The sequence below is a fragment of the Oncorhynchus keta genome, chromosome 7, assembly GCF_023373465.1.
Source record: "Oncorhynchus keta strain PuntledgeMale-10-30-2019 chromosome 7, Oket_V2, whole genome shotgun sequence".
Taxonomy (NCBI): domain Eukaryota; kingdom Metazoa; phylum Chordata; class Actinopteri; order Salmoniformes; family Salmonidae; genus Oncorhynchus; species Oncorhynchus keta.
Window position 1 is genome coordinate 3,742,025 of NC_068427.1, and position 15,399 is coordinate 3,757,423.

Consider the following 15,399-nt stretch of genomic DNA (forward strand, 5'->3'; position numbering starts at 1 on the left):
CTTTCCAAATCATGTCCAATCAACAGATGGACTCCAATCAAATTGTAGAAACATCTCAAGGATGATTAATGGAAACAGGATGCACCTGAGCTCAATTTTGAGTGTCATAGTAAAGGATCTGAATAGTTGTGTAAATAAGGTATTACAGGTTTTTATTTTTAATAAATAATAATATAAAATAATAATATAATAATAATAATAATATAATAAATAATAATAATAATAATAGTTAATAGTAAATTAGTAAAAAAGGTATTTCTGTTGTCTTTTATACATTTTATACATTTGCAAATATTTCTAAAAAACAGTTTTCACTTTATCATTGTGGGGTATTGTGTGGAAAACATATATTTAATCAATTTGAAGAATGAGGCTGTAAAGTAGCAAAATGTGGAAAAAGTCAAGGGGTCTTAGTACTTTCTGAAGGCACTGTATATCCTTGCTCCTTACACATAAACGCAAACGCAGACAAAATCAAGGACTTTAAATGTAGAACTGTAACATTTTAGTCATTTGTGACCGATCACCTTGATTCAGTCTTATGTAGCAAAATTAGAAATTGTGTTTTTACATTGGATTGGATAAATGCAGAGACACAGAGCTACAACATGGTATATCATACACTGCATTTGCATAATTCTGCTTTGAAAGTTGATCAACTTGTAAACCTTTTGAGAAAATTGCCTTTGAATGTTTTGTTTACACCCATTCAGCATTGTTCACATCCTCTTAAGCTTTAGCCCCACCCATCTCTTTAAGGGTTGATCTACGCGTTCTGTACTAGAAACAGCAGTCAAGCACCCAAGCAAACTGGCTAACTTGCCAGCTACTTCCAGACACAAATGAGAGAACAGCTCACTGAACATTACTCGCCCTAGCATAGCTGGTTAGGCTGTTTTTATGTTATCCTCAGCATTGATGACTGCAACTGTGCTGTCAGATTGTCCTTTCGTCAATTCAGTGCATATTAAACGCTCTGGCCAATGAGAAGGGTTGATCTGAGCATTCTGACCTCACAACGGCAGTCAAGCACCCAAGCTAACTGGCTAACATTGGCTAGCTTGCTAGCTATTTCCAGACACAAATGAGAGAACACCCCACTCTGACCAGTTTACTCGCCCTCGCAGAGCTGGTTAGGCAGTTTTCATGTTAACCAGAGAGTTGGTGACTGTAACTGTGCTGTTGGCTACAATTTAATTACGCTTTTTTGCCGACGTTTACTGACACCGGCCTTATTCAGTGGGGTTGAGTGTTCATAAATTCATCAGTTATTCTGTGCTCTGGCACACTCAGGTGAGTGTGCACTAAAATGGGAGTAGATTGCCAGACTAAATTTAGGAACTCACCCAAAATGGTTAGTTGCATAGTGGAGTCTTTTGTTAAGACATGTTCAGTAGCTAGCTAGCTAGCTAAACAATGGACCATAATCCCAACTCATGACATTACTACCCTGCATGAATCTGCAGGTAGCTAACCAACCAGGTTCAATGTTAGCTAGCTAACATTATGCTATAACTAGCTAAACAAATGGCTCTGAGATACGAATAATACGATCATACGCGTAACGTTAGCTAGCAAGCCAGACAGCTAATGTTAGCTAGCTAGCTAACAGTGCACTTTTGCTTGAATTGAAAATGAATTAGAAATGTGTAATATATGAAAATACACCTAGCTAGACTATCTTATATCTTATACATCATTGTTGGACGCTTCTCCGTGTCATTGGTGCCATGGTTGCCCTTAGTTTGAGGATGTAATCCGGAGACAGGTGTTTTCTCCATCTCCTTATCTATCATACTCTGATTCCACTGATTTCAAAACTCGGTCCCCCAGAAAGTGAAGAGCAGTTCTACTAAGCAATATATTTTTTCAAAAGCCACGTTAGACAGGATTACCTACACATATTAACCAGCACAAATAGACAGAAGCGTGCTATATGGCAGACCAATCTGAACTCATCTCTCTGCATGTCCAGCCCACTCATTATCTCAGCCAATCATGGCTAGTGGGAAGGTTAAACCAACTAGGCTCGTAATTTAACAATTGTATTCATATTTACAGATGGCATTCAAGTTTGATATTAAGGCACAGGAAAGTTCACATATTTCAGAAGGCATTTCTGGCAAAAAAAGATTACGTTCAAAGGGTTCTCCTGTGAAGAGGTGACCCGCGACATACGCCTAGTTTCCTGAAACGGGTCACATTTAGCAGACACTCTTATCCAGAGTGACTTACAGTTAAGTGCCTTCCTCAAGGCGACCATTTGGGTTCTGGCCCAATGCTCTTAACCACTAGTCTACCTGCTGCCCCAGGACGCACAGACACACACATGCTCACACAGTTGTGCACACACACACACACACACACACACACACACACACACACACACACACACACACACACACACACACACACACACACACACACACACGCACACGCCTCTGCACACTGTGTGCGAGCTCTCAGCTCTGTCTCCATTTTAATTATTACAAATCGGCCTCTGCTGAACTGTCTGAGGAATCAATCTCACTCTCTGAGATTGTTTTAAACGCTGCTGATCAAAGTCTTTAATTGATTGGAGGAGGCCATCTTAATGTGTCTGCCTGCTTGTTCTCACTCAAGGGGATTGTGCTCTCATTAAAAATCCATGTGAAAGTGTGTGTGTGTGTGTGTGTGTGTGTGTGTGTGTGTGTGTGTGTGTGTGTGTGGCCCATGGGGATGTGTGAAACTTACTCGTCAGCCTGAAGTGTCCCCACATCAGCCTGAAGTGTCCCCAGCAAATAGCTACCTTTTTGCGTGGCGGCGCTGACTGTTAAGACACTTCATGAGGTCACGTGTGCTAGCAAAGCAGAGGTCCAAAGTCCACGCCAGGTATGGGCCAAATTGGGAGGAAGTGGTACTAACTAAGCAAGCATCACTATGTCCTTTACTTGTGCTGGCCTATGAAGTCTTCATAAATGTAGATATCAATTCATGACATCTGACAATCCTGTGGTCTCTATGCTGCCTCAGCGTTAGTGTCCCATACTCTTCAGTCAGAGAGAGAGGGCGATGTCAGGAGTTTTTGTCAATTGCTTTGGTGCTATTTTCACAAGTAAGTGGTGAATTTTCAAAACTCCAAACTGGTAAAACTTGTAACGCCCAAGTATTATAGTCAAAACCTTTTATTGTGCATTCATTTTGTTTGGAGACATTTTTCACCACACAACCATTGATCCAAAAACGGTGAAATATCTTGAGAACATTATTTGAATCACCAAGCCACAACATGATATCTGTTTTTACAACCAGTTAATCCAATAGCATTGCCCTTTGAATGTAACATGCTACAGTACAGGCTCTGAGGGATGACCAGTCCTCTACTGGCTGTACTGGGTAGAGAGGAACCAGGCTCTGAGGGGTGTCCAGTCCTCTACTGGCTGTACTGGGTAGAGAGGAACCATGCTCTGAGGGGTGTCCAGTCCTCTACTGGCTGTACTGGGTAGAGAGGAACCAGGCTCTGAGGGGTGTCCAGTCCTCTACTGGCTGTACTGGGTAGAGAGGAACCATGCTCTGAGGGGTGTCCAGTCCTCTACTGGCTGTACTGGGTAAACCAGAAGAACCAGGAGGAACAGTACAGTACTGACTGTACTGGGTAGAGAGGTTAAGAGAACACGGCCATTAAGGCCAGATAGTTTATCAAGATGTTCGAAACATTCATGGATTACATGTTGTTTTTTCTTCAACTTTATTTAACCAGGTAGGCCAGTTAAGAAAAACTGACCTGGCCAAGATAAAGCAAAGCAGTGCGACAAAAACAACAACACAGAGTTACACATGGGATAAACAAACGTAGAGTCAATAACACAATAGAAAAATCTATGTACAGTGTGTGCAGATGTTGTAAGGCTCGGGAGGTAAGGCAATAAATAGGCCATAGTGGGTGAAATAATTACAATCTAGCATTAACACTGGAGTGATAGATGTGCAGATGATGATGTGCAAGTCATGGGTTACTGGGGTGCAAATGAGCAAAAATAACAATATGGGGATGAGGTAGTTGGGGGGGCTATTTACAGATGGACTGTGTACAGGTACAGTGATCAGTAAGCTGCTCTGAATGCTGATGCTTAAAGTTAGTGAGGGAGATATGTCTCCAACTTCAGTGATTTTTGCAATTCGTTCCAGTCATTGACAGCAAAGAACTGGAAGGAAAGGAGGCCAAATGAGGTGTTGGCTTTGGGGATGACCAGTGAAATATACCTGCTGGAGCGCGTGCTGCGTATATTGGTTCCTGACTTCCCTGAAAAGTTGCATATCGCGGGGGCTATTCAATGCTATAGAATGTTTTGTGATGGTCAAGGGAAATCAAGTCTGGATTGAACCAAGGGCTATATCTGTTCTTAGTTCCACATTTTTTGAATGGGACATGCTTATTGAAGATGGTGAGGAAGGCACTTTTAAAGAACAACCAGGCATCCTCTGCTGACAGGATGAGGTCAATATCCTTCCAGGAGACCCGGGCCAGGTCGATTAGAAAGGCCTGCTCGCTGAAGTGTTTTTGGGAGCGTTTGACAGTAATGAGGGGTGGTCGCATGACTGCGGTCCCATTACGGACGCAGGCAATGTAGCAGTGATCGCTGAGATCCTGGTTGAAGACAGCAGAGGTGATAATTTGTGTGAGATTGAGGGCATCTAGCTTAGATTTTAGGACGGTCGTGGTGTTAAGTCTGTCCCAATTTAGGTCACCGAACAGTATGAACTCTGAATATGGATGGGGGGCAATCACTTCACATATGGTGTCCAGGGCACAGCTGGGGGCTGAGGGGGGTCTATAACATGTGGCAACAATGAGAGACTTGTTTCTGGAAAGGTGGATTTTTAGAAGTTGAAGCTCGAACTGTTTGGGCACAGACCTGGATAGTATGACAGAACTCTGCAGGCTATCTCTGCAGTAGATTAAAACACGCCCCCTTTGGCAGTTCTATCTTGATGGAAAATATTGTAGTTGGGGATGGAAATTTCTTCATTTTTGGTGGCCTTCCTAAGCCAGGATTCAGACAAGAGGACGTAAAGGCTGGTGGAGTGTGCTAAAGCAGTGAATAAAACACATTTAGGAATGAGGCTTCTGATGTTAACATGGATGAAACCAAGGCTTTTACGGTTACAGAAGTCAGAAGTCAAATGATAGTGCCTGGGGAATGGGTGTTGTACTGGGGGCTACAGGGCCTGGGTTAACCTCTACATCACCAGAGGAACAGAGGAGGAGTAGGATAAAGGTACGGCTAAAGGCTAAAAGAACTGGTTGTGTAGTGCGTTGGGAACAGAGAATCAAACCATATCGGACCATTACGTCGGCAGACCAATTGTGATGGATCAGCTGGGCTCCGTGTCGGCAATAAAGGGTCCAGGCCAATTGGCAAAAGAGATATTGTATTCCACGGTTAGTGTGTATACCTCTTCGGCTAGCCGGGAGATGGGCCTAGCTCGAGGATAGCTCAATGCTAACTGGTGCTTGCTTTGGGACAGAGGCAATTAGCCAGCGGTATCCACTCGGTTTCAGCTAGCTAGCTGAGATGATCCGGTGTAATGGCACAGAGTGGCAGGAATCCGGTGATGTGGTGGAGAAAAGCAGTCCGACATGCTCTGGGTTGATATCGCGCTGTGCAGACTGGCAGGTATTGACCGAGCTGAAGCCGGCTGGTGTCCAAGCTAAAGGTGAAGACCGCTAGCCGTGGCTAACAGTGACTACTATCAAGTTAGCTGGTTAGCCTCTGATGGAGGTTCCTGTTATAATGTATAAAAATAGCAGATCCGTACCACATTGGGTGTGGTGGGTTGCACTAAAGTATATTTAGATCGTAGGTGGAAAGTGAGATTAAAATATACATGAAAAAAACTGATGAAACCGACTATTTACATGGGACCAGACAAACACACGTTTAACTGCTATGCCATCCTGCAGGATGACCAGCAGGGTCAGATAATAATCACAGTGGTTGTAGAGGGTGCAACAGCTCAGCACCGAAGGAGTAAATGTCAGTTGGCTTTTCATTGCCGAGCATTCAGAGGTTGGGACAGCAGGTGCGGTAGAGAAAGAGAAAGAGAAAGAGAGAGAGAGAGAGAGAGAGAGAGAGAGAGAGTCAAAAACAGCAAAAAATAAATGTATTTTTCAGATATAATTACAACATAGGTGAACTGTAATCAAATTAAACAAATGTTTAGTAGGCACTAGTTTGCATCAAGCATGTCTTGAGCATAGATTCTCATCGACCTTGCAGTAAATGTCCTCATTGTTCATGCACCTGGGGTAAAAAACTTTTGGCATGGAGAATCAAAGCCTGACATAGGTCTGAATTTATGTCATGGTACTCTCATTGGGATGGTAATCATACACCTTCCACCTGTATTGTAATCATGTATTGTATTTTACACTATTGTAGTGGTTGTGTGTGGCACTAGCAATACCAGAGTTGTGGGTTCGATTCCCACTGGGGTCACATACAAAAATGTGTGGACTCGAAGTTGTCACTTTGGATAAAAGCACCTAATATGCATTGGCGATTCTACCTATTTTACACACACACACACACACACACACACACACACACACACACACACACACACACACACACACACACACACACACACACACACACACACACACACACACACACACACACACACACACACACACACACACACACACACACACACACACACACAGGGCTCATGTGATTATTCATCTCCTCAGGGCTTAGTGAGAATCAAATCTGGCCTGATAGCTGTCTCTACAATAAGGCTAATGTGGAAGGCATTAGGCCCTTGGGTAGACCACACACACACACCCACACACACAGGAGGCACACATCCACACATACAGGTGAAACACACATACAGGCAGCACACACACACACACACACACATGCTAAGGTGTTGTACATAGATGAGTGCATTATGTTAATTTCTGTGGAAAATGTGCATGTATAAAGAGTTCACGGCAAGACCTCCCAATGTGGTGGGTGAAAGCAGCTCTTAAAAGCGTGCCACCTGTTCCAATACCAACATCTCACTCAAACATCCACGTTTAACTACAGGAGCTAAGACAATTGTTTCAGTTAAATTATTCTGATTTGAAAATGACTTGAACATCCGCTTGAACTCTTATCTGTAATTATGAATGATAAAATAGACTTGAAACCAGAGTACTCCCCCTGCTCTATTAAGACAGTATAGGCCATATTATCCCCCAATTCACATGACAACCCTTTGAGGAATTTACAGTGCAACATGAGCCATGATTTCCCCTCACAGAGAAGATAACTGAAGAGGGTGCTGTTGAGTTTGCTATCATATTCATTTAATCACATTTGATTGGGCCGATTTCTGCGTAAGGCATGGCTTATATGCAGTACATTTTAGCTACATAATTTGCCTCTGAAAATTCACAATGGTCATTAAACGATCATAAAGAGTTAGGTACTTTGTTTTATGGAATGGTTTTCAAACCAGACACAAACAGTTTCCACATTTCCACATAGGAATGGTTTGGTTGCTCTTTACTCTGTGATCCTTTACCTCTCTTCTCTACATTTACATTATATGACAGTTCATATAGAGATTTGAATATTTGCTCTATGTCTATGTATATATGAAGTGTTTCTTTGGTGCAGCATTTGTGTGGTAGAGTCCTCTTCTCTCTCATTCGGTTGAAAGTATAAATTATCTTGTGCTGGTCTAACTACTTGTATACTGTTGCTAACCTCTCTCTCTCTTTTTCTCCCTGCTTCCCTCTCTCTCTCTCTGTGTTTCAGATCCCCAGCTCAAGGGTATAGTGACCAGGTTATATTGCAGGCAGGGATACTACTTGCAAATGAACCCAGATGGTTCTCTCGATGGGACCAAGGATGACAGCAGTAACTCCTGTGAGTATACAGTCTCTTTATCTATCCTGCTACAGCAGTGGATCCCAACCAGGGGTACTCCGGGCGGAGCAAAAATCAGTTGGTGGTACAGCAACCGAAAAAAGGTTGGGAACCACTGCTACAGGGTCAACAAGTTGTCAAATTGCATTCATTTGTGTGAAACTGTTTAGTATGCATGGCCAATACTCCCATTCTAAGTTGTATGCAAGTCTAGATATTATGCAAGTCTAGATACCACAGCTACTGTGGTGTCTCATAATCGGCAAATGAAGATCTTTTTTTATATATATGATGTATGATTTGAGATAAATAATGGTCAATTGTTTACACGTGGTTGAGGTTGATAGATCTATCATTTTATCTGTCCATGATGACAATCTATAAAATCAAAATGCTGAGCTTGTCAACACATTGATTTAGTCTCCCAACCTCACCTGTATTATATAGAAAGCAGATGGGTTCTTCTCTCTGAGATGGAAAGTGGTCCAAGAAACAGTGGGCTAGCTCGAGAGAAGAGAGAGTATTCTTAGCTCTTCGCTGGCACAGCTTCCTTAGTGCTCCAGGCTAGCTGGTTAATTTGATTTCAGTATGTGGCGCTAACTCTAGCTTGACACTGCTTTGTCTCTGTGTCTGTCACTAGGAGCAGAGATGACACGTGTCGCTTCCATAGACCTACAGAACCTTGTTTATGGATATACAAGGGGCACCTACACATACACACATGCACACATGATAGAGTTCATAAATAATATGGTATGAAATATAATTAAAAACGTGAATATGTTATGTTACTAAAGCATTGATTGGAAGATCAATAGTCAGTTGGACCAAAGAATCCATCCATATTTTATGTCATTAATTTAAGAAACGATATAAACTATTCATGGGTTTCACAGTCATGCCATTGTTATGAACATTCACTGAGGACTGAGGACCAACTTTTCTAAACAGGTGTTAATGACGATGTTGTCTAAATTACACTACATTGTCTTAGAAATACGATGACATTGCTAAAATAGGCAAATCATTTGTGGAGAAACGACTTTGGCATCATGAACATGTCATCGGATTTACTTTAGATAGATGGCAATGTTGTCATTGACTAGCAAAGTTAGTAGAACGTTCAGTTTGACCTCTTTCAACTTTCAGCAATGTAGTGACATGTTGTTAACACAGTAACAACATTTGCACAACACAGTATCAGCCAAAATCCCTATTCCATATTTGCTCAATGCCTCTAAAAACCCAGTGTCCATACATACAGTGCCTTCGGAAAGTATTCAGACACCTTGACTTTTTTTACATTTTGTTACGTTACAGCTTTACTCTAAATCGATTATATATTTTTTTAAATCCTCAGCAATCTACACACAATACCCCATAATGACAAAGTGAAAACAGGTTTTTAGAAGTGTTTGCAAATGTATAAAAAACAACAGAAATACCTTACTTACTTACGCATTCAGACCCTTTGCTATGAGACTCAAAATTGAGTTCAGGGGGACCCTATTTCCATTGATCATCCTTAAGATGTTTTAACAATTTTATTGGAGTCTACCTGTGGTAAATTCAATTGATTGGACATGATTTGGAAACGCACACACCTGGTCCCACAGTTGACAGTGCATGTCAGAGCAAAAACCAAACCATTACGTCGAAGGAATAGTCATTAGAGCTCAGAGACAGGATTGTGTCGAGGCACAGATCTGAGGAAGGTTACCAAAACATTTCTGCAGCATTGAAGGTCCCCAAGAACACAGTGGCCTCCATCATTCTTTAATGTAATAAGTTTGGAACCGCCAATACTCTTCATAGTACTGAGTAAAGGGTCTGAATACTTAAGTAAATGTGATATTTCAGTTTGTGTGTAGATTGATGAGGGGAATAAAACAATTGAATATTTTTCAGAATTAGCCTGTAACATAACAAAATGTGGAAAAAGTCTAGGGGTCTGAATAATTTCAGAAGGCACTGTACGTCTCACATCCCTCACTCTGCTCTACCTACTGTACATCCACACCAATACCAATTACCTCAAATGGTCAGGAGAGCTTATTACTGTGCATCTAAATCAGCCATACACACGCTGTCTGTATCCCAAATGGCACCCTATTCCCTATACATTGGTACAACCTATAGGGCTCTAAACAAAACTAGTGTACTATGTTGGGAATAGGGTGCCATTTGGGATGCGACTGCTTAGTGTCGCCGCCAAGACTAGCCCTGTTATTTCTCAATCAGTACAAACAAAATGGCCATTACCTAACAAGGCCAAAGTGTGTTCTACGGCCAAAAAGGACCTATTAAATCAGCCATGCTCCTATGGTGGCTCCAGTTTTTCCAGTGCTACTTCCCAGGTCTATCAATGTTGCAAAATTATACTTTAGTTTCATTGTTTGCTAGCTGGTTATCTAGCTCTTAGTGCTGAGCGATGAAGCAAAAAGTATTTATTTTGGGGGGGGTTCAGTTACTTGAATTCCATGTATTTATTTTTTTGTGAGCTCAATTACTTCTTTTCTCTAGATAGAATTCATTGCGCCTGTTCTTTCTGGCCATGGAGAGATGCGGATACACACACAGACCATATGAGACCACATGAGACAACAACGTAAGGGAAAGAGGCAGTGAGGTAGCTCTACCTGATTGATGGTTGAAGTAGTTGGTAATAAGCAGTCTACTTTGAAGAACTAGTAAAATGACTTTGGCAGCCAGCTAGCTACTACTAGCCTAGTTAATTAGGATGACTCATTCAATGGGGAGCACAGCGATAAAGTGAGATGGTTGTCTGGGTGGCTGGTTGCTACTACCTGAGCAGAGATGAGATGATGACTTAGGGAATAAAAATAATGAAGTCATAAAAAATATAAGTTATACACAGCTGAAATATATTATTAAAGTAAAGTAATTAATGTGCTTAAATGATGGTTAATACATGATAAGCAGTAATGGGAATTCACCACCATCATGGTGCTCTTGGGAATTGTTTTAGTCTGTGTTGTTACAGCATTCAACCCACTGTAAATGTCAGTGTCAGGGAAAAAGGCAGGTGATGGCTGAGGAAAGTTATGTTAATTAGCTAAATGCGTGTTAATTAGCTAAGTTAGCTAAATCATGAATGTAACGTTCATCTGCTGTCGACATCAGGATAGGATTTGAGACCACTAGTTAGCTCCAAAAGTAGTTAATAGCATTGACTGCATGCTGACAGTGCATCCAGAGCCATCCAGTGGCTGGCCACACTACAAACTTAATTTTAACCAGGTTTCTGTAAAGCAATTCTAATGACAGTCCACCACAACATATCCAGGAGTTTCCTGATCAGCAAGGGGTAGCCTGTGTGTCATTTAATTCTGTATTGAAAATACTATTTGAAATCATTGTTTATCTATTTTTAATTTAAAAATATATATATTTCACCTTTATTTAACCAGCTAGGCTAGTTGAGAACAAGTTTACAACTGCGACCTGGCCAAGATAAAGCAAAGTAGTGCGACACAAACAACAACACAGAGTTACACATGGGATAAACAAACATACAGTCAATAACACAATAGAAAATAGTGTGTGCAAATGAGGTAAGATAAGGGAAGTAAGGCAATAAATAGGCCGTGGTGGCGAAGTAATTACAATATGCCAATTAGACACTGGAGTGATTGATGTGCAGAAGATGAATGTACAAGTAGAGATACTGGGGTGCAAAGGAGCAAGATAAATAAATAAATACAGTATGGGGATGGGGTAGTTGGATGGGCTATTTGCAGATGGGCTATGTACAGGTGCAGTGATCTGTGAGCTGCTCTGACAGTTGGTGCTTAAAGCTAGTGAGGGAGATATGAGTCTCCAGCTTCAGTGATTCTTGCAGTCCGTTCCAGTCATTGGCAGCAGAGAACTGGAAGGAAAAGGCTGCCAAGGGAAGAATTGGCTTTGTGGGTGACTAGTGAGATATACCTGCTGGAGCGCGTGCTATGGGTTGGTGCTGCTATGGTGACCAGTGAGCTTAGATAAGGCGGGACTTTACTTAGCAGAGACTTGTAGATGACCTGGAGCCAGTGGGTTTGGCGACGAGTATGAAGCGAGGGCCAGCCAACGAGAGCTTACAGGTCGCAGTGGTGGGTAGTATATGGGGCTATGGTGACAAAACGGATGGCACTGTGATAGACTGCATCCAATTAGTTGGGTAGAGTGTTGGAGGCTATTTTTTTGAATGTAAGTAAATGTAAGGGGTGCGTAACTGGTGGCAGGGAAGTCAGACGCAGGAGAGCCGAACTAGGTAATAGCCGGAGCAGTTTAATTGCAAAACCAACGGCATCAAGAAAATATCAACATGGGTACAAAACCCGACGCGCACCAGTCAACATTTGCACAAGCACTTACAACAAACAATTCCACACAAAGACATGGGGGGAACAGAGGGTTAAATACACAACAATTAATGAGGGAAATGAAAACCAGGTGTGTAGGAAAACAAGACAAAACAAATGGAAAATGAAAAGAGGAGGAACCTCCCGCACCTCAGACTCCTGGAGTGGATCAGCCACCACCGGAAGCTGTAACCCGTAACTCACCTCGTTCAGTCTCCTCAGGACTTTAAATGGCCCCACAAACCGCGGACCCAGCTTCCAGGCAGGGCAGGCGGAGGGGCAGGTTTCAGGTCAAAAGCCAGACCCAGTCCCCCGGTGCAAACACCGGGGCCTCACTGCGGGGTGACGGTCTGCGCCTGCTTTCTGGCGCAGCACGGTGTGCTGAAGGTGAACATGAGCAGCGCCCCATGTCTCATCCGCTCGCCGGAACCAGTCGTCCACCGCAGGAGCCTCGGTCTGACTCTGATGCTAAGGAGTCAGAACCGGCTGATACCCCAGTACGCACTGGACGGGGGAGAGGTTAGTAGAGTAGTGGGGGAGCGAGTTCTGGGCCATCCCTGCCCAGGGCACGAATGCCGCCCACTCCCCTGGCCGGTCCTGGCGATAAGACCTCAGAAACCTACCCACATCCTGGTTAACTCTCTCCACCTGCCAATTACTCTCGGGGTGAAAACCCTCCAGACCCTCGAAGTGAACTGGGGACCCCGATCAGACACTATGTCCTCAGGCACCCCGTAGTAGAGGAAGACGTGTGTAAACTAGGCCTCCACAGTCTGTAAGGCCGTAGGGAGACCGGGCAGAGGGAGGAGACGGCAGGACTTATAGAAATGGTCCACAACGACCAGGATCGTGGTGTTACTCTGTGAGGGAGGGAGATCAGTAAGGAAATCCACCGATAGGTACGACCACGGCCGTTGTGGAACGGGTAAGGGGTGTATCTTACCTCTGGGCAGGTGCCTAGCAGCTTTACACTGGGCACACACCGAGCAGGACGAAACATAAACCCTCACGTCCTTAGCCAAAGTGGGCCACCAGTGCTTCCCACTCAGACAGCGCACCTTCCGACCGATGCCTGAATGACCAGAGGAGGGTGACGTGTGGGCCCAATAGATCAGCCGGTCACGGACAGCAGACGGAACATACAGATGCCCAGCGGGACACTGGAGGGGAGTGGGCTCTGCACATAGCGCCTGATCAATGTCCACGTCCAGCTTCCACGCTACCTGCGCCATCAGGCAGGAGGCCGGAAGTATGGGGGTGGGATCCATAGGCCGCTCCTCTGTGTCATACAGCCGGGACAGTGCATCTGCCTTAGCGTTCTGAGAACCTAGTCTGTATGAAAGGGTGAAAACAAAACGTTTGAAAAACATGGCCCACCTTGCCTGGCGAGAGTTCAGTCTCCTCGCCGCCCGGATGTACTCCAGATTGTGGTGGTCAGTCCAGATGAGAAACGGGTGTTTAGCCCCCTCGATCCAATGTCTCCATGCCTTCAAAGCCTTGACGACCGCCAATAGCTCCCGGTCCCCCACCTCATAGTTTTGCTCCACCGGGCTGAGCTTCCGCGAGAAGAAGGCACAGGGGCGTAGCTTTGGTGGCGTACCTGAGCACTGAGAGAGCACGGCTCCTATCCCAGCCTCGGCCGCATCCACGTCCACTATGAACGCCAAAGAGGGATCCGGATGGGCCAGCACAGGAGCGAGGTAAACAGAGCCCTCAGGTGACCAAAAGCCCTGTCCACCTCAGCCGACCACTGCAAACGTACCGGTCCCCCCTTCAGCAGTGAGGTAATGGGAGCCGCTACCTGACCAAAACCCCGGATAAACCTCCGGTAGTAATTGGCAAACCCTAGAAACCGCTGCACCTCCTTTACCGTGGTGGGAGTCGGCCAATTACGCACGGCTGAAATGCGGTCACTCTCCATCTCCACCCCTGAGGTGGAAATGCGGTACCCTAGGAAGGAGATGGACTGTTGGAAGAATAGGCATTTCCCAGCCTTGACGTACAGGTTATGCTCCAACAGACGAGCAAACAACCTGCGCACCAGGGACACATGCTCGGCGCGTGTAGCGGAGTATATCAGAATGTCATTAATATACACCACTACACCCTGCCCGTGCAGGTCCCTGAAAATCTCATCTACAAAGGCTTGGAAGACTGATGGAGCATTCATCAACCCGTACGGCATGACGAGGTACTCATAATGCCCTGAGGTAGTACTAAAATCCGTCTTCCACTCGTCTCCCTCCCGGATACGCACCAGGTTGTAAGCGCTCCTGAGATCTAGTTTGGTGAAGATGCGCTCCCCGTGCATTGTCTCAATCGCTGTGGCTATAAGTAGCAGGTAGCAGGTAACTGTACCTCACAGTGATCTGGTTTAGACCTCGATAGTCAATACACGGGCGCAGACCTCCTTCCTTCTTCTTCACAAAAAAGAAACTCGAGGAGGCGGGTGAAGTGAAGGACCGAATGTACCCCTGACGCAGGGATTTGGAGACGTATGTTTCCATAGCCGCCGTCTCCGCCTGTGACAGGGGATACATGTAACTCCTGGGAAGTGTGGCTGCTACCAGGAGATTTATCGCACAATCCCCCTGTCGATGGGGTGGTAATTGAGTCGCCTTCTTTTTGGAGAAGGCGAAAAGCCACATCGGCATATTTAGGGGGGATGAGCACGGTGGAAACCTGGTCTGGACTTTCCACCATAGTAGCACCAACGGAAACCCCTAAACACCTACTTGAGCACTCTCGCGACGACCCTGTGAGAGCCCTCTATTGCCACGAAACAGTGGGGTCATGACTGGCTAACCAGCTTAGGCCTAGCACCACGGGAAACAAAGGAGGATCAATAAGAAAGATACTGATTCTCTCCTTGTGATCCCCCTGCGTCACCATGCCCAGGGGAGCGGTGGCCTCCCTAATCAACCCTGAACCTAATGATCGGGAAGGGCACAGCCACGGGAACAATGGGGAACCCTAAACTATGGTCGAACGATCTGTCTATAAAATTCCCAGCCGCGCCTGAATCGACGAACGTCTTATGCTGGGAATGCGGGCAAAATTCAGGAAAATTGACATACAAAAACATGTGTACAACAGAGGGCTCTGGGTGAGATTGGTGCAGACTCACCTGCGGT

At 44.5% G+C, this 15,399-nt stretch overlaps 1 protein-coding gene across 3 annotated transcripts in view; it reads left to right on the plus strand.

The window, feature by feature from the left end:
• fgf14 (fibroblast growth factor 14) overlaps nucleotides 1-15,399 on the plus strand; it is a 272,457-nt gene that overhangs the window by 194,727 nt on the left and 62,331 nt on the right. For all 3 annotated transcript variants that reach the window (XM_035773085.2, XM_035773087.2, XM_035773086.2), the window contains one exon: nucleotides 7,794-7,904. In XM_035773085.2, the coding sequence (XP_035628978.1) occupies nucleotides 7,794-7,904 (111 nt within the window). The remainder of the gene's footprint in view (nucleotides 1-7,793; nucleotides 7,905-15,399) is intronic.